The sequence below is a fragment of the Pyricularia pennisetigena genome (assembly GCF_004337985.1).
Source record: "Pyricularia pennisetigena strain Br36 chromosome Unknown Pyricularia_pennisetigena_Br36_Scf_19, whole genome shotgun sequence".
In the NCBI taxonomy this organism is placed as follows: Eukaryota; Fungi; Ascomycota; class Sordariomycetes; order Magnaporthales; family Pyriculariaceae; genus Pyricularia; species Pyricularia pennisetigena.
The window spans coordinates 2,398-18,793 of NW_021940931.1; the positions used below are offsets into that span (position 1 = coordinate 2,398).

General features: G+C 50.1%; 2 protein-coding genes across 2 annotated transcripts; both read left to right on the top strand.

Moving 5' to 3' along the window:
• Nucleotides 1-3,600: 3,600 nt before the first annotated feature.
• On the top strand, nucleotides 3,601-4,405 carry PpBr36_11372 (uncharacterized protein; the record flags this gene model as incomplete). The annotated part of the gene is made up of 2 exons (XM_029898474.1): nucleotides 3,601-3,984; nucleotides 4,058-4,405. The coding sequence occupies 2 exons, from the start codon at nucleotides 3,601-3,603 to the stop codon at nucleotides 4,403-4,405; spliced, it is 732 nt and encodes a 243-aa protein (XP_029743276.1).
• An 8,841-nt stretch (nucleotides 4,406-13,246) lies between these two features.
• PpBr36_11373 (uncharacterized protein) lies at nucleotides 13,247-15,099 on the top strand (the record flags this gene model as incomplete). The annotated part of the gene is made up of 4 exons (XM_029898475.1): nucleotides 13,247-13,478; nucleotides 13,543-14,055; nucleotides 14,155-14,686; nucleotides 14,748-15,099. The coding sequence occupies 4 exons, from the start codon at nucleotides 13,247-13,249 to the stop codon at nucleotides 15,097-15,099; spliced, it is 1,629 nt and encodes a 542-aa protein (XP_029743272.1).
• Between the last annotated feature and the right edge of the window lie 1,297 nt (nucleotides 15,100-16,396).

Here is a 16,396-nt window from a genome sequence, read left to right on the forward strand (position 1 = left end):
TGGCTTGAATTCTAAAAGAACTAGGTCGGAGAAAGTGCCCATTGCGTGACCTTCTTCTTTATGGCCTCAATTATTAATTATTCCAAAATAGCGCGCGTCGTGTTGGGCCTTGATGCGGAGTCCAACGGAACCAGGTTTCTTTTGACGCTTTTGCGCGTTGTTTTGCCTTTCGCAGCCGCCTTTTCAGCCCTTGACATCTCCCGCCAGACGCTATTCCTGTAAGAAATAGACAAAAATGTCACAACCGGGGACTGGGTACAGGCTAGGCACACGGTAATCAACAAAATACAAGGCAATAATACAGCGTATAATAATCCACGATAGCACTATAACAATAGCACTTGGACTAGAGACTGATCCTTAAGGATTCAGGACTAACCTGCTATCCTTAGGATCTAGGAGCCCCTATTTATAGGCGGCGTTCCTACTGCGTTTACGTAACGCGAGTCTACAGGTTCAGCAGAACCCAGCCCCTAGGGCTGTACGCTAGCATCTAGGCACTAATAAATCTGCACGTGACAAAAAAGCGCAATATGGCGATAACCTTTCCAGATATCGCATACGGGCGTCAGCCAAGGCTGGTGGAGCTGCTTGATCCGGGAAAAAACTACGATCACTAATGAGCAGCTTTCAGGATTAAATGCGGCATGTGATACTCCAATAAGACGCACCAGTTGAGGAGGTCAAAAAAAGAACTTGTCATATGGTGTACTAAATATGCATCGTTCGCTCGGTCTGTACAATGCCTGAAAAGATGGCATTGTAATCGTATTTTGACATGACACGTCGACGGACAAAATGGTGCTGCGAGAATCTTTGACTAAAAGGTTTGGAGGGGTTGTTGCGGGGTTGCAGCAGAACTCCGAAACTTCGGGTAGCAGTTAGTTTGTTGTTGTAAAATCAAATTACTAACTCAGTTTCCTGGATAACTTCAGTAATGCTAACTGCATTTTGTGTCCGCATGTCATGTTCAGTACCGGGGGCCTTGGGTTTATTTCGACTGACTGGGGACGATGCTGACGATGACGAGTTCAGGAATACGACCAAGGAATGCACAGGACTCCTAAATGAGCTTCTGTGGCTGGAGAACCGGCGGTGCGACTGGCTCGCCTGGTTACGTGAGGCACGTCTTTTGCCACATTGGGAACCGTCGATCTTGATTCTCTGGCGTCCTGTCCCGTTCCCCCGAATATACGCGTGCAGTTTCAAAGAGGAGCCACCAAGGGCTGGTAGGATAGAGAAGACATTGGGTGCATGTCTGCGATTTATATAAATGCGTACTTGAAAGATGTCTCTGACTTGGATGGGGCAGCCGAGACTGCACATACGTCATAAATTGCCGAAAAGGCCTTAATGAACGTAGCCATGGCGCCGATGATTGAATGTATGTTGGATTATTTTAAGCACCGTTGTATTGCTTTGTTCCAGGTGAAGAAAAACTTCAAGGTTGTCTCTCGCAGTTTGTGCAGTGAACTTCACTCAACCCCCGGGGGGAACTAGCCCGACTGTGGATAGGATTGGGTGATCGTACGATTGGTAAAATAAAGTAAACAAGTAACAAACGAACATATTCCTATGATTGAAGCTCTCTCCTAAGATCCGGTAGAAACCCTCTACGGTGAAAAACCCGGCTATTTATGTCGCAGTGATACACGTGACTTATCACGTGCCCCGACTGACGCATGAGAACGCATCACCTGACCCATACAAGCCAACACCGACCAGATTTTACGCTCTTGTGTTTCCTGCTCAGTTGCCCGTAGATATACTTTGCCCACTTTCACTTGTTGATGTCTCGATCTGGAACGTCAGGTCTTATGCTTGGCCTGCTCAGCTTGTGCTAGAACAGTCGCCAGCCGTGTCCGACATGCGGAGAGCTGCGCAAAGCCAAGCGGGCCAGTTCGGGGAGATTTCCATCGCTCCCTTCCGCGGTAAGAGACGAGCGCGCGATTCGGTTTTGTCTGGCAGTGTGGACGAGCTCTACCTGGCGTCCGAGCGGGCGGCAACGAGGTCCCACCTGCGTCTTCTCTGCATTTATCTCTTATCTTTTGTTTCCTATAGTTAGTGTCGTTTTAAGGATTAAGCCCAGCCAGCGCAGCGCAGGACTGCTTTGTCGCTGACATTTATCTATCAACCGGGTTTTCCGCTGAAAGAGATAGGGTCTCTTCCAGCAGATCTCGACCGTCGTCCGCTTGGCAAAGGCTGGGCCTAGCCTTAGGGACCCGACCGTTCGAGAAGCTCCCCGAATCGCTGCACACGCACAAGTAGTAGTAGTAGTAGTGTCTATTAACGCCGGGCCGCGCGGAGCGCCGGCAACGCCGGTTCTCCGCGCATGTAGCCGCACGTGGAGCATCACGGGGCGCTATCTAAGTCTACATAAGTCTATATAGCGGATCGATCGACACGGGCCGGGCCCGCGACGATGTAGGGGTGGGTGCCTGCTGCGGCCCTGCAACTTATATTCCTGCAGAGGTATGACCAGCCTGCGGCGCCTTCCGCCGTCTGTTCGTGCGCACCGCTGCGCGCGGGGGTGTCCACTAGGGCCGGTTCGGTGCGCTTTTGGCGCGGAGGGAGGGTGAAATGGCCAGTGATGGCTACGAACTCCTCAAAAGCCCGTGGGTTTCCCAATGTCTTATATAGGTACTCTTGTCTGGTCTGCGTATTTGGCCGCCGAGTCGGGCCGTTGGGCCACTTTTTCCATAATTTGACACTGTTTGGGCAGTGGACCAAATGGTCTGGTGCCGTGGAGTTATCGCACCAAGCGCATTGCGTTTTTGCGCCCTGGTGGGCAAACCGGTTGTGTTATCCTCGAAAATCCCCGTGTCCTGTCCGCATAGCTAGGTAATGCCCCAAAATCCGCCGGGCTAGCCCGAGTTCGTTTGGTTCCTTCGTTGGGTTGTATTCCAATTGCCACCGGTCGTATGCATCTGACGTCTTCCTGGCCTGCCAACATCGCGCGCTGGCCTCTCGGGCTGCCTTCCGAAGCTCGGATTGGATGCCGCTGACGGTCGCGCCTTGCGTGCAGGGGTCGGTGTCCGCGGGTCCTTTCGCGCCTTCGTCCGCTAGGCGGTCTGCTTTCTCGTTCCCTTCGATTCCTTCATGCCCCGGGCACCACCGTATGCGGACGCTGACGCCTGTGTCTTTCAGCTCCTCCACGAGTTCGTGGAATCGGATATAGGCCCATTGCGAGGACAGTGACGCGGATCCTCTCAAGCCCCAAATAACGGAGGCGCTATCAACACACACCCATATTGTGTCTCCTGGGTTCGCGTCGGCTGCCTCGAGGCCGCGCAATGCCCCGACCGTTTCGGCGTCAAAAACGTGGCATGGCCCGCCCAAAGCTGCTGAACCTTGGGCCGTTATCTCGCCTTTGCGATATACAATAAACCCGTATCCCACCAGGTGGCCTTGGTTTTGATCAAACTGTTCGGAGCCGTCGCTAAACACTAGTATATCGTTCAACAGAGTTCTTTGTGGTGCCCTAATAAGGAGAGCCTCGCAAGGAGGCAAGAGATCCCCCAGTAGACGACATTCTCTATTGCCCTCAATTCCGACACGAAACAACATAAAAAAATCGGATCGCCTTTTCCTACCGCGGCAATGAGAATTTTGCAGACTAACCAAGCGTACTCTCTCGTGGGTGAGAAAGTTGTATTCTCACACAGCAATGTCCTTTTTGCCGACGAGGACGACACATTTCTCGCCCAATTCCCACAGCACACGGTTCCTGCCGAAATCAGCAGGTCGTTCTTACACAACATTACCCTTATCCGCAAAGCCTCATATCGCCCAGCACCACCCGCTACAGCCACTATCCTGCCAACGCCGGGAGACTTCTACGTTAAACGGCCGGATCTTATGGCGGCCGGCAGCGTGGACCTGGCATCCCTCGTCCTCCGGGAGCTGAATGTCTGCGAGACCTTGAAAAAGCACCCGCACCCGAATGTAGCAACGTACCACGGATGCCTGGTGTCCGAAGGGCTCGTTACGGGTCTTTGCTTCACCAGGTACCCGCAAACTCTCGCGGGCAAGCTCAACCCGGACTCCCTAAACACAGTCCGAGTTTATGAAAATGGAAGACTTTGCGGCTGCTAGGAAGCTGGCCGCCGAGAATTGCCTCGCTGGGATCGAGGCGGGCATCCGACACCTGCACGCTCTCAACATCGTGCACAACGATCTGAACCCAGCCAACATTGCGATGACCGAGGATGGTGTCCCGGTCAACATCGACTTTGATAGCTCTTCGGCACCGGGGGCAGCGCTAGATGGAATCAAGCGGACACATGGGTGGTATGATAGAAAAGATAAGGTGGCACGAACGGACAATGACTTGAAGGCCCTGCTCGAGCTTCGTGTGTGGCTGTCAGGGTCTTCCCCTGAAGAGTACCAGTTAAGGGACCTCTAAACTCGAACTCAAGCCAACCAAGGGAAAGGTGCTTAAGTTTTCACGCTGGTAGTAAAATTTATCTAATCGAGTCTTTTCTGATTCGGTAGAAAACGAATGTTAATGTGCTTTGTTAAATGTGTAGCTATCTACATTGCAATGAGCGTGGTGGATTCTTAAATACCGAATGTTATATATTCGACAATATGTTAACCAGACCGATTTTTCCCGCAGCTCCTGTCGTTCTGTATGTTGAATACACGAAACTTTGTTTTATGCCCATTGAACCCCCTAAAGGCCTTTCAAACCCAGGTCCCAACTGCCGGCCTGCATATTGTAAAACAGACAAGCCTGCGTCACCCGGTGTCCCTTATTTCTTGGGAGGTACATAGCTCGTCGAGTTTGGGCATGAGGTACTGTTACAGTCGGAGACTTTGACCACACCTGTCTCGGTGGACGATTTGAACACACAGGCGTTGCCCAGCTTGATATTCGTTCGAGGCGGCCATCTATTAAATGAGAGAAGGTGAGTATTAGTGCGATATATCACAAACACCAAATCCCGGGTTACAGTTTGGAGGCTTGCCTTTGCTTAGAAGTTTTGCCGTGTTTTCCAGAGTGAGTAATTGTATTGAATAGTAAACAGTGATTTGTCTTGCTGGGTTAAGGAGCTATGAGGGAGGAAGACAATCCAGATCGGGGGAAGCATACACTCGAGTTTTTGTATTGTCCACAAACCTGCCGACGATGCTCGTCGAAAGGGAGTGGTTGAAGGGAGAAGTCGAAACGGGGTGGGTGGGCGCAATACGGGAAAGCTGTCCGAGGCCCGAGGTCGGTACGGTGTCGTTTATGCAGTATTTTCTTCACATTGCTGACCACCCTCCCCCAACGTGAAATAAATGGCCCACCAAAATGCAATACGCAAAACAGCAAACTATTCTCAAGTTTTTACAATTTAAAGCTGCAATCAATGACAACTAACTAACGTTAATTGGTCCACTCCCGATTGCTCAAATTCTTTTCACGCATACCTCACTATTTGCCAACAAGGCACACAACCAAAATAAACAGTAACAATTTTGTATGTAGCGCCCCGTCACACAATAACCTTGTAATTATGCATCGTGATTCGCAAGCTCGCGAATCGGAACGTGTGCCTGCTTCCTGTCCATGCTGTCTGACCTACCATCTGTTTGTCCCGTTCGCTTTATGGTACTGGATGCCTTGTTTGGGCTGGTTCGCTACATGTTTTCTCGCCGCCCGCGAATGGTTGGCCTCCTGCGTTATGAAGGCCAGACTGAGGGACCCTTGTTGGCTATGTAGTAAGTGTTACACTAAAAACATCGTCAAAAACGAAGGCCTCCGTCAATGACTAATGCCAGTGACTTTGGTAAATATAGCCTGCAACAGCAAGCAAGGAGGCCAGGGTGGGTCGGGAGAAAGCCCAGTGACAGGGATACGATACTAGGCTGAACTACGTAATCTGTTTAGGACTTGGCCACTCCTGAAGAAACGCAAGGCTCGGCTTGCGATGTTGTTTGCTTTTGCGAAATGGTTACCGCCAGCGTGCAGCCTTTACAATAATAGCTTAATTATATGCATACGACTTTTTTTTAATAAATAATAGTAATAATAATAATAATAATAATAATAATAATAATAATAATAATAATAATAATAATAATAATAATAATAATAATAATAATAGTTGTCACGGCCAGGGTAAGCATAGCACGGAAGCTAGTCTATTGGCGCCTATCGACGAAGATTCTACTCTGAGGAGAGGAAAGGAAACAAACAAAGTTCTGAGCTTGACGCGACGTCGATAAAGGTATCACCCTGGTGGGTCGTTGGTCCAGGGTCAGGGTTAGGGTCTGGTGATCTCATGGTCCAAATGTCACACTACCCCCTTCCAAACCTCGTATGTCGACGCAGGAGATCATGCGAGGCTCTTGTCAAGTTAACCATGTCGTCGCTTTTTCCTTTTACCGTTTAACTCTCCATGCTCCGCCACGTTATCCTCCTGATTCGGTTCGTCCAACTTATCCTCGGCAGCGGCTTTTATCCAGATTGCCAATCGCTTCGGCGGTCCTGCGGCATCTTTGTACTTCTTGTGGAAGTCGTCAAGGGCTGTCGCTGAATTCTTGAAATTTTCAGCCGGGTACCACGTGTCGTCTGGATCACATCCTTGCCATACGACCTGGTATTGCAATGTCTTACTCCGGCCAAATAATCGGGACGCTAGAACTTTATCGACCACAAACTCTGGTTCTCCGTTGATCTCTTCTGGCGGAGGCGGCTCTCTTTTCTGTTGTGGTAATGGGTCCATTGCGGCTTTGCGGAGGCGGTCTGCGTGGAACAAGTTTTTTCCTTTAAACGATTCAGGTACGTCCAGAATATAGCTATATCCTCGTTCTTCTAGAATCTGCCATGGTCCGGTCCACTGTGAATCCAGTCTGGTCGTCGGTGCGGTCGTCGGAAACCCTTTTTTCTTGACGAAAACATAGTCGTTAACCCCAAAATCTACTGGTCGCCGCTTTTTGTTGGCTTGTTCTTCCTGCCTCGCCTGCGTTTTTAGCGCGTTTTGGCGAGCCAACTCTTGGACTTCTTTAGTCTGGCGGACGATCTGCAGCGCTTTTCGTTTCTGGTCTGAATCAACGGTCGTGGTTGGCAGGTCGGTGGACAGCGGGTTTCGGGGTTCGGTCCCGAGCACTACCTTTAACGGGCACATACCAAGGCTGGAATGCCACGCGGCGTTGTGGGCAAAATCCAAAGCAGGCAAATGTACGCTCCAACTGGTCTGGTATTTGTCGATATAAAACCGCAGCTTTTGGTCCAGTTCCTGGTTGGTTATCTCTACGGCACCTTGTGTTTGAGGGTGCAGGGCGCTGCCGTGTCGGTGTTTAGTACCCGTGAGTTCATTTATCGTCGCCATGAATTCGGAGATGAACGGCCCGGCGTTGTCGCTAATCCAAACGAAAGGTAGTCCTAGGAAACGGTATAGGTATCGGTAATATCGGGAGGCCAGGATTTCTGCTGTGTCGGTCTTCTGTCCTGGGATGGTGGCTATCAGGCGACTGAACTTGCAAACGAACACCCACACGTAGTCGTATCCGAACTTGTCTTTGGGCATGTCCTTTCCGTCAACTGCTACATGTTCCCAAACGTAATTCGGTATCGGTAGCGGATGCAATAGGCCCGGGGTCTTGTCGTGTCTGCCTTTATTTCGCTCGCAGTCGTGACAGTTTTTGATGTATTTCCGAATGGTTTGACTCATGCCCTCCCAAAAATACCGTCTTTTGATCATTTGTATCGTCTTGTTCTGTCCTGCGTGGGCGAATATTTTGGGCTCGTGAGCTTCACGGATCAGAGCGGTCCTCAAAAAAATCTGTCCGTCTAAAGTCGTTTCCGGGACGACTAGCTTTCCTTGGTGTTGGCCTAGCTTTTGCTTTTCGTTCTCTTGTCGTATTAGGTCTACCAAATCTGCGCCGCTCACCACGTGGGCGTTTGGGTCGGCAGTGCTGACGGCGGCCACCGTAGGTGTGATCTTCTCAGGTGGGATTAAAGTCATTGTTCGTTCTTCTTTTTCCCGAGCTTTAACTGTTGGAAGGTCTGCCGTCTTGCGGGACAGGGCATCGGCGGCTATATTGTCTTTGCCGCGGCGGTACTGAAACGTAATGTTGAAGTTGGCCAGGAAATCTGCCCAACGCACCTGTCGAGTCGAAAGGAGTCGTTTTGTGGAATAGTAAACTAAAGCTTGGTGGTCTGTAACCACGAAAAAGCTTGTCCCCAACAATTCTGGTTCGTAATGTTTCAGCGTTTGAACCACTGCCAGCAGCTCTCGGTCTTGGATCGGGTATGCGCGTTCTGCTGGGGTCATCGTTTTTGAGAAATATCCCACAGGCTTCCATTCTCCACCCGGTTGCTGTTGCCAGATTGCTCCGCCGGTCGCGTTGCGTGAGGCGTCGGTTTCTACCTTGGTCGGTCGGCCTGGGGTAAAAAATGCCATAACCGGTGCATCGCAGGCTAAACGTTTCATTTCCTCAAATGCTCGCCTCTGTTCGGGGCCCATAGCGAATTTGGCGTCTTTCTTCAACAGTCGGTTCAACGGCTCAGCGACGCTGCTGGCATGGTGGCAAAACATTCGAATGTAATTGCACAATCCCAAAAAGGAACGCACGGCTGTTTTGGACGTGAGGTCTTCGAACTTCCAATCGCTAATTGCCTGCAGTTTGTCTGGATCGATACGGATGCCCAGACCTGCGTCCATAACGATGCCAAGATAATCGACCGTGGTAACGTTGAATCGAGACTTTTTAATATCTCCCTGGAGGTCGACTCGGCTTAATCGGTAAATAACCTCTTCTACTTGGTCCCAATGTTCTTCTTCGTTTCCGTCGGAATAAACCAAAACATCGTCGGCGTATGCGCTGGCGAACAAGTCCAAAAGTTCATTTAGCTGAGCGTTGATAAATGACTGCCACCAAGCTGGGCCGACCTTTAGCCCAAAGGGAAGCACCTTCCATTGAAAGGTGCCCTGTCGGGTGCGAAAAGCAGTGAGGTACTCTGAGCCAACCGCCATACGTAACCGGTTGAAAGCTCGAATAATGTCGATTTTTGTAAACCTCTTTGCATTGCGACAATTAAAAATAGTTCCGTTGACATCCGGGGCTGGTACGAATCGATCTTTCAAAAACTGGTTGATCCATCGGTAGTCGGTGCAAAAACGGCGTTCTTTGGAGTGTGGTTTAGGTACGAACAGGACAGGCGCTGGGTCGGCCTGCATACAGGGTTCGATAAACCCAATGCGCAGCAGCTCGTCGACTGTTTCCTTTTCGAGCGGCAGGAATTCCACAGGTGTCCTGTACGTCGGAGGCGATCCTGTTTTCGGCTTGTCTAGCTCCAAAATTACATCGTGCCCTGGGCGATGTGGAGGCAGGTTGGTGGAAGCTGCTTTCGAAAAGAATCCCTCCAGGTGAGCGAGTCGGGATGGCAGTTTGCTTCGGACCAGTTCGACATGGTCGGGGTCTTCATCTTCCGGGAACGGGATTGGTTCTCCCTTGTTGGTTTTCCATTGGTACGAACGGCCGACGGCAGATAGGCTGATGGCGGGTTTTTCGGGTCCAATTTCTAACGTGATGGGCTGCGTGGGTATTGGGCACGATTTCCATCGCTTTTGTCGGGGGTCGGTGTCCAGTTTGTGTTGAAGGGCGGCTATGTTTACAACGTCTCGGTCCTCACCCAAGACGACCGGGGTCGTTGGTCTGGGTTCTAAAAAGGTTGTTTGGCGCCACGGTCGTCCAAGTATTTGCACACTTTTGGTTTCCCGTTCGAATGCTCGGTCGCGCCGCTCTGCATCGGCTTGTGCAACCGGATCGGGCTTGTCCAACATGTTCGGAAGTCTAATGGCTGGCGAGAATTTTGCCAGCGACGGTGTCCTTTCAGGCCATGCGAACGTTTGCGTTTTCGGGTGGATCCAAACATCCTGTTCAACTAGCCAATCCTGCCCAATAAACATATCATGTCCACTTTCCGTCACGTAAAACATTTGGTTGCTGAACCGGCGTCCATCGATTTCCAAGGTCGCTTTTAGTTTGTGCGTAATGCGTCCTGCGTCCTGTTTGCGGTAATCCGACAAAAGTAGCGGGGTTTTTAACCTTTGAAGCCGGGCTCCTAGCCGTTCTGCGGCTTGTTCAGCGATTGCTGGGCTGATCAAAAGAGAAATGTCTGCTCCGGTGTCACAAAGAGCTTTAACTGATAGTGCTACGCCATTAACCTGTATCTGAGTTCGAATGATGAAAGATTTAGGTCGTGGGTTACTACCAATCTGAGCTATCGTAGACATCTGGACCACCGAGGAGGCTTGCGGCGGTCTCACTCTTTTCCCGATTCGTCTGTGGTTTCCGAATCTAAGCTACTCGTTTGTTGCTTCGGCTTCACTGCTTTGACATCCCTTATTCTCTCTTTTTCGGGACAATCTTTGGAATTATGGCCACCCCTTCCGCACATGAAACAGGTGTTGGCATCCCAATGCGCCTTTTTCTCCTCATAAGTCAGTGAGCGACCGGCCTTAGCCATCGTGATTGGTTCCGTTCTATCCCCTTGATAATCTTTGGGCTTGTAGCGCGAACGGACTTTCGTCGAAGCTGTTTTCTGCCTGCTCCGGGTCTCGTTCTTCGTGCTGGTCTTGTCGGTGCTCTCTCGGTCTTTGCGCCTTTCTTGTGCCAGTTGGTTGCTGTAGACGGCTTTGGTAACGTACTGGCAAAACGTCTCGTAGTCTATGTCGATGTTCTCACTATCGTGCAGCAGACGGTGATCGAGGTCGGCGGGTATACATCCCCACAAGGTTTGCTTCCAGTCTTCTTCCCGAACCTTTGCTTGCTGGGCTAGTGAATTAAACGTGGCAATAAACTCGTGGATATCTTGGCCCTTGCCTAGCTCAAACTCGTGTTTCTTAAGGGCTTCTCTGGCAGCTATGGACTGGTTGGGGTCGTGGTACATGGATTCTAGGATTTGGATCATTTCGGCTGCTGATGAAAAGGGGCGTGTAACTGAAACGTAACGAGTAATCATTGCTTTCTCGGCTTTGTCCTCGAGCAAATTCATCAGGTAACGCATCCGACTTTTCTCAGTCCTAAAAATGGCGACATCTTCTTCGAATTTGTCGGCCACCTTTATCAGCCAGCTATCAAATTGCGTCTTGTCTCCTGCGAACTTTGGGGGTGAATCGGCTCTGGCTTTTGCTTTGTCATTGTAAGCAGGGTTGATGCCGCCTGTTCCTTGGAACTCGGTAAAGGCTGGCCAAGCGGCCATCCCTTTTGCTTTGAAACTCGTTCCGCCGAATGCACTTTCCACTGATGGCTCTCGGTGCCTTAATTCTCTGTAGGGCCTGGGGCTGGGTGTGTCGTTTCTCAACGCGTTTCTTAGCCTAAGTATTTCCGCTTCTAGCCTAGCGATCTCGCTGGCTGGGTCGTTTGCGTCGCCCATCATTCTGGGGTTGTTTTCTTGTGCGTTCACGTTGAGCTCCGGGGACCGCGAAGAAGATGCAACTTCGATTTCGTCCTCGACACTGGACTTGGTGCCTGGGCGAAAGTCTGTTTCGCTTTCTGATCGGGTCGGGTCGTCGATGGGGCGGTCTGTTTGCTCCGTCTGGTTCGTAATCAATCTTTGTGATTTCCTGCTCGCAGGTGGATGGTCCTTCAGCCTGGGCATAGGTCGGATCGGTCGTGGTCGGGGACTGGAATTGCCGTTCCTGTCGAACTCCGGTCGGGTCGGGTCTGTCGGGTGCGGATTTATTTTCGTCGCTCGCCAGCGGCGTAAAGATAAGTTGTTGCGCCTTATTTGTTAATCGCTAGGCCAGCGATTCTTTAGAGAGTAGAATTGTGTCACGGCCAGGGTAAGCATAGCACGGAAGCTAGTCTATTGGCGCCTATCGACGAAGATTCTACTCTGAGGAGAAGAAAGGAAACAAACAAAGTTCTGAGCTTGACGCGACGTAAATAAAGGTATCACCCTGGTGGGCCGTTGGCCAGGGGTCAGGGTTAGGGTCTGGTCATCTCATGGTCCAAATGTCACATATGTTATACGTACCCAAAAATCCGTTTCGGTATGGATTATATTATTAAATTTCTATATACAATTTTAAGACGGTATCGATACGATTTTTCTTCGATTTATCATAACGTTTTCCAAAAGGTAAGTTTTGGTGTAAAAGGGGGTACAATCAGGGGGGGGCGGGGGGCGGTCAGGGGGTACGCAACGTTAACGTTCCCAATACAAAGTCAGACGGCTTTTGACACCATCTTGCAATTTGAGAAGACCTGACGTTGTGGTGAAGCCAGGGCGAACACTCGGGAACACTTCCGATATCCCCCTGGAATTGCTTGAACACAGTCAGCTGCGATAGCCAAGGCCGAGGTCCTGGCAGCTCTCAGGCCAAATTAGGTCGTTATTGGTTGCATTTATTTGCCATGGTTCACCAGCGCTGTTTTGGAAGGGTTGGGTTGCTTTGAAAGGTATATTCGTTGCATATCAGCCCAGTGCCTAAAGGCACTGCAACACTTCTCAGAGACTGAATGCCCGCCTTCTCAAACTATACTTCCCTGAGAAGCAGCTAGGGAGAGAAACCTTGCAAAGTGCAGATCGACGCAAAACAAATTACAGTTGAGTGCCGGAATGCACCCCTGACGACCAGCATCAACTTCACCCCCGACTCTTCGTCATACCTGCTTGAACCTCCCTGCTCAAAACCAAATGGCTCAGATGCCTTGCAGGCAGTGGCTTGTTGAGGGTAGGAGATTACGGCGGCGAGCTCGGGTCCTTAAAAGTATCCCTGCAACTTGTAAGCGAGGTGCCCAAACGTTGCACTCCCTCTGTTGCTGTTGATCGTCAACAACAAACTCGTTGCCACCTGAAAAAAGTGATTGTCGCCTTCCTATTTTCATTCATTCGTCGATCTGCGGCCGATTCCACCACCTTTGTCAACCGTGCTAGTTATTTCAAATCTAGTGCAGCAACGAATATTCTTTGTCGCTTTCGCCAAAGAAAAACTCGGAGATCCCGTAATTCTTTACACCAATGAGGAGCTAAGTTCTTGATCAAATATGCCATATGGTTGCCTGTTTCATCAACCGGAATAGCCGTACATGTTTTTGTATGTCGACCACCAACGTAGGACGGCAAAGGCTTATGGCATATTCTGGAATACACCCTTTCCTGTATATAAGTAAGGGACAGTTGCCCCAGGCTTATCAGAAGAGCTACAGCCACAACTTTCCACATATATCTAACGACCATATACCCGGCACAAAAATTCAAGATCATCCAGATCCACCTACATGTCATCTCATACACTACTCAGAAATGAAATTCGCAGGCGATCCAGAAACACAGGCTGGTCATCAGGTTACGTTCACCCCGCAAACCTTTGATGCAAATATGCAGAGCCATTCAGAAACGCAGTCAACATCGTCACAGGACACAAGACAACACGGCGTCTCGAGCAAGTCGAAAGGCGCTTTAGAAGACTGGACTGAGGCCGGGGGTCTAAGAGAGAGGAGCCGCATTGAAAATAGCGTCGTGCAGCGGAATTATCGTACGCATACATCCGTTTCAACCGAAGCACGGCGTTTTGAGTATTTGGCTGACCATGATAATAGGGCGCAAGATCAGAGAGAGGGACAACCTGGGTTTACATAATCTTAAGTACACTAGGAACGATCAGCAAAGCCCTGAGGCGTGTGAGGTAGATTCATCGCGAGCTCCGTACTCGGTGATCCAAAGCGGCACCGGTAGTTTCCCGGCTAGACCCCGCAGGAACTTCACAACACAGGATAGTCACATCACCCACCCCGAGGCCGCGACGGACGCACTTAAAGCTGCCATAACAGGCTCGCAAGTCAAAGCAGAGACATTGCCGTACCCGCAGTCAACATTTATAGTGACACAACAGGTACCCCGTGTGGATTTTACGCAACCGGCTTGCATGCAGCTCGGATATAAACCACAAAACGGGGCTGGAAAAGTATGCGACATCGATCCCGACCATAGTTACTCGCCAGGAAGTGACCGTGATCCAAACCTTATCTCCACATTTAGGCTGGATGCAACAGCTTTGCAAAAAAGAGATAAAAAACACAAGCTACGTTACCGCCGAATCTCTGTTGCTTGTGGTAAGTCGTTGTGTCGGCCAGCCAGCAACGAACTTTTTGGAATGCCGAGGAGACTCGCATATGTTTCAAAACTGACTAAAAGTCCTTCCCCACCCGCAGAGCAGTGCAGGAAGCGAAGAATCAGGTGCATTATTTCTTCTGAGGACTCTAGAGATTGCAGCAACTGTATCCGGTTGAATAAGGCCTGCACCTTCACATCAAAAGCCCGACCCGTGTCGGAACATAAGGGGAAGCCAACTTTTCCGAGTACTCAAAACATTGCAAGTTGGATAGGAGCAAACGTCAGCCAAACGACCACTGAACTAAGCAATCTGGACGCTCCTGATGCATACGCCGACGCTACCACCTGGCTGCCCGGCGACACGATACGCGGACAACCTTCCGTGCCTATTGCAGATGCTACATCATCTGCTTCTTTCCCGGTTCAAAAAATAGACCAAAACCAACCATCGTTACTCATCGAACCACAGACGCCTCTTACTGCAACACCTTACAGCCTTACAACGTACCCAGTTATTTTATCTGACCCCCACAGCCAGACGATTTCCCCGGCTTTCCAAGAGGGGCTGTACTTGCCAGAATGTCTGCCTGCATACGGGACGACGAGTTTCGGACTAGATTCAAATTATAGGTGAGCTAGTTCCTTTTTGTGTGATGATTTATTACAAGGCTACAGGATAACACTCCCACAGTTATGCCAACCTACAACCGCAGGGCCAGTTGTATCAGAAACAGGTACCTGAAATTGTTAATACGAACACGATATCAGCTGCAGATCCCGAAGTGTCGATAACTCAGCATATACAACAGCAAGACACAGCACACAACGTCCAAATGGTGAGCCGGCCCAAACTGCAGTGTTGGGAGCATGGATGCAACGGTCGCAGCTTTTCAACGTTCAGCAACCTTTTGAGGCACCAACGAGAAAAGTCAGGTCAAGCCACGAAGGCAACCTGCTCAGACTGTGGAACTGAGTTCACACGAGCGGCGGCAAGGAACCTTCATCAAGAAAACGGCAAGTGTAAACCGCAGCCCAGCACATAGTCTGCGTGGTTTGAAAAGCTCTGTTATTTGACAATCCAGCGAGTGAACTTTATACCCGAAACTCTGCACTCCTTTAGTCATCCACCTCTACACGTAAGTATATTTTCCATTCTTCAGTGCTTAAAGTGTGCAGTGGGAGAGAAAAATGTATCATCTTACTACGTCTCTGATGTTTCCTTTCGAGTTATGTTTCTACGTTTAAATTTGGGATATTACAATACGGCATGCTCTTCTGGGCATCCTGCCTTGAACTGTGAATGTCGCCTTACCGGCACAATCTGAGCCCAGTCTCCTAGGGCTCAGGCAAGCTTCAATGCTTGATGGGGAGCTGGAGACACGATTGAGTAAACTCAGCACTTGTTTCAACAAATAATGCCTAATGTATAAGGGATAGTAACGAGGGAATGCCGAAAATGCCGAAGATGTAACTGTTGACCGAGATGCAGAGTGGGTAAAAAGGAAATCCAGCCGACGACGAGGAACACCAGGACGGAAATATTGATGTACATGGTCCAGCGCCAGGTTGTCGAGTGATTCTCAGCAAAGGCGCCACCGACGACGGAGCCAAGCAATATACCGATAGCAAAGCCGACGCCGATTAGGGCCTGGCAACGGGAGGCTTCGATGGGTATGGAGAAAGTATAGTTGTAGAACATGATGCTAGAGTTCAGGGTTGAGGCTAGCAATAGTGTTCTTTTCTGTAGATGAAACAGCCTGTAGAGAACAGAGATGCCCTTGGTATAACCCAGCACCCCCAATTACAATAATCGCCCTCCCGAGCACGACGAGATCCATACTTGTCGCAGCTCCCGCGACGGCAGCACCCGCCATCCAGATGCAAGCGTAAATGTAAACATGCCACCTCGCATCACCAAACATGTACAGCCTGCTGCAAAGCGGCACGACGCAGGAGTTGACGACTGTATAGCCGATGGCGACCCAGGTGAGCAGTTCGACTTTACCAAAGTCGGTCACGATGCGCACCTGGATGTTAGCAACGTTGCTGACATCGTAGCCAAGCAGCATGGCACTGATGAAACTGAGCAGCTGCACCAGCGGCCACTTGTACACAGACCAGGTTGTTCTGACCAAAGGGACTGGGCCTGCAGGTGCGAGTATGGGCTAGTTGCCCGTAGAGCTCCTGTACCGAATCGGGTTGTGGAAGACATTGCTTCTATCTTTGTTGCAGTGGAGGGTGATTGCGTATATGAAGAGATTGTGCTCAAAGGTGTTTTTCCCTAGATGAATAATAGAACATAAAACACCCTGAAGAACTATGGAGGGGCATGACTATCTC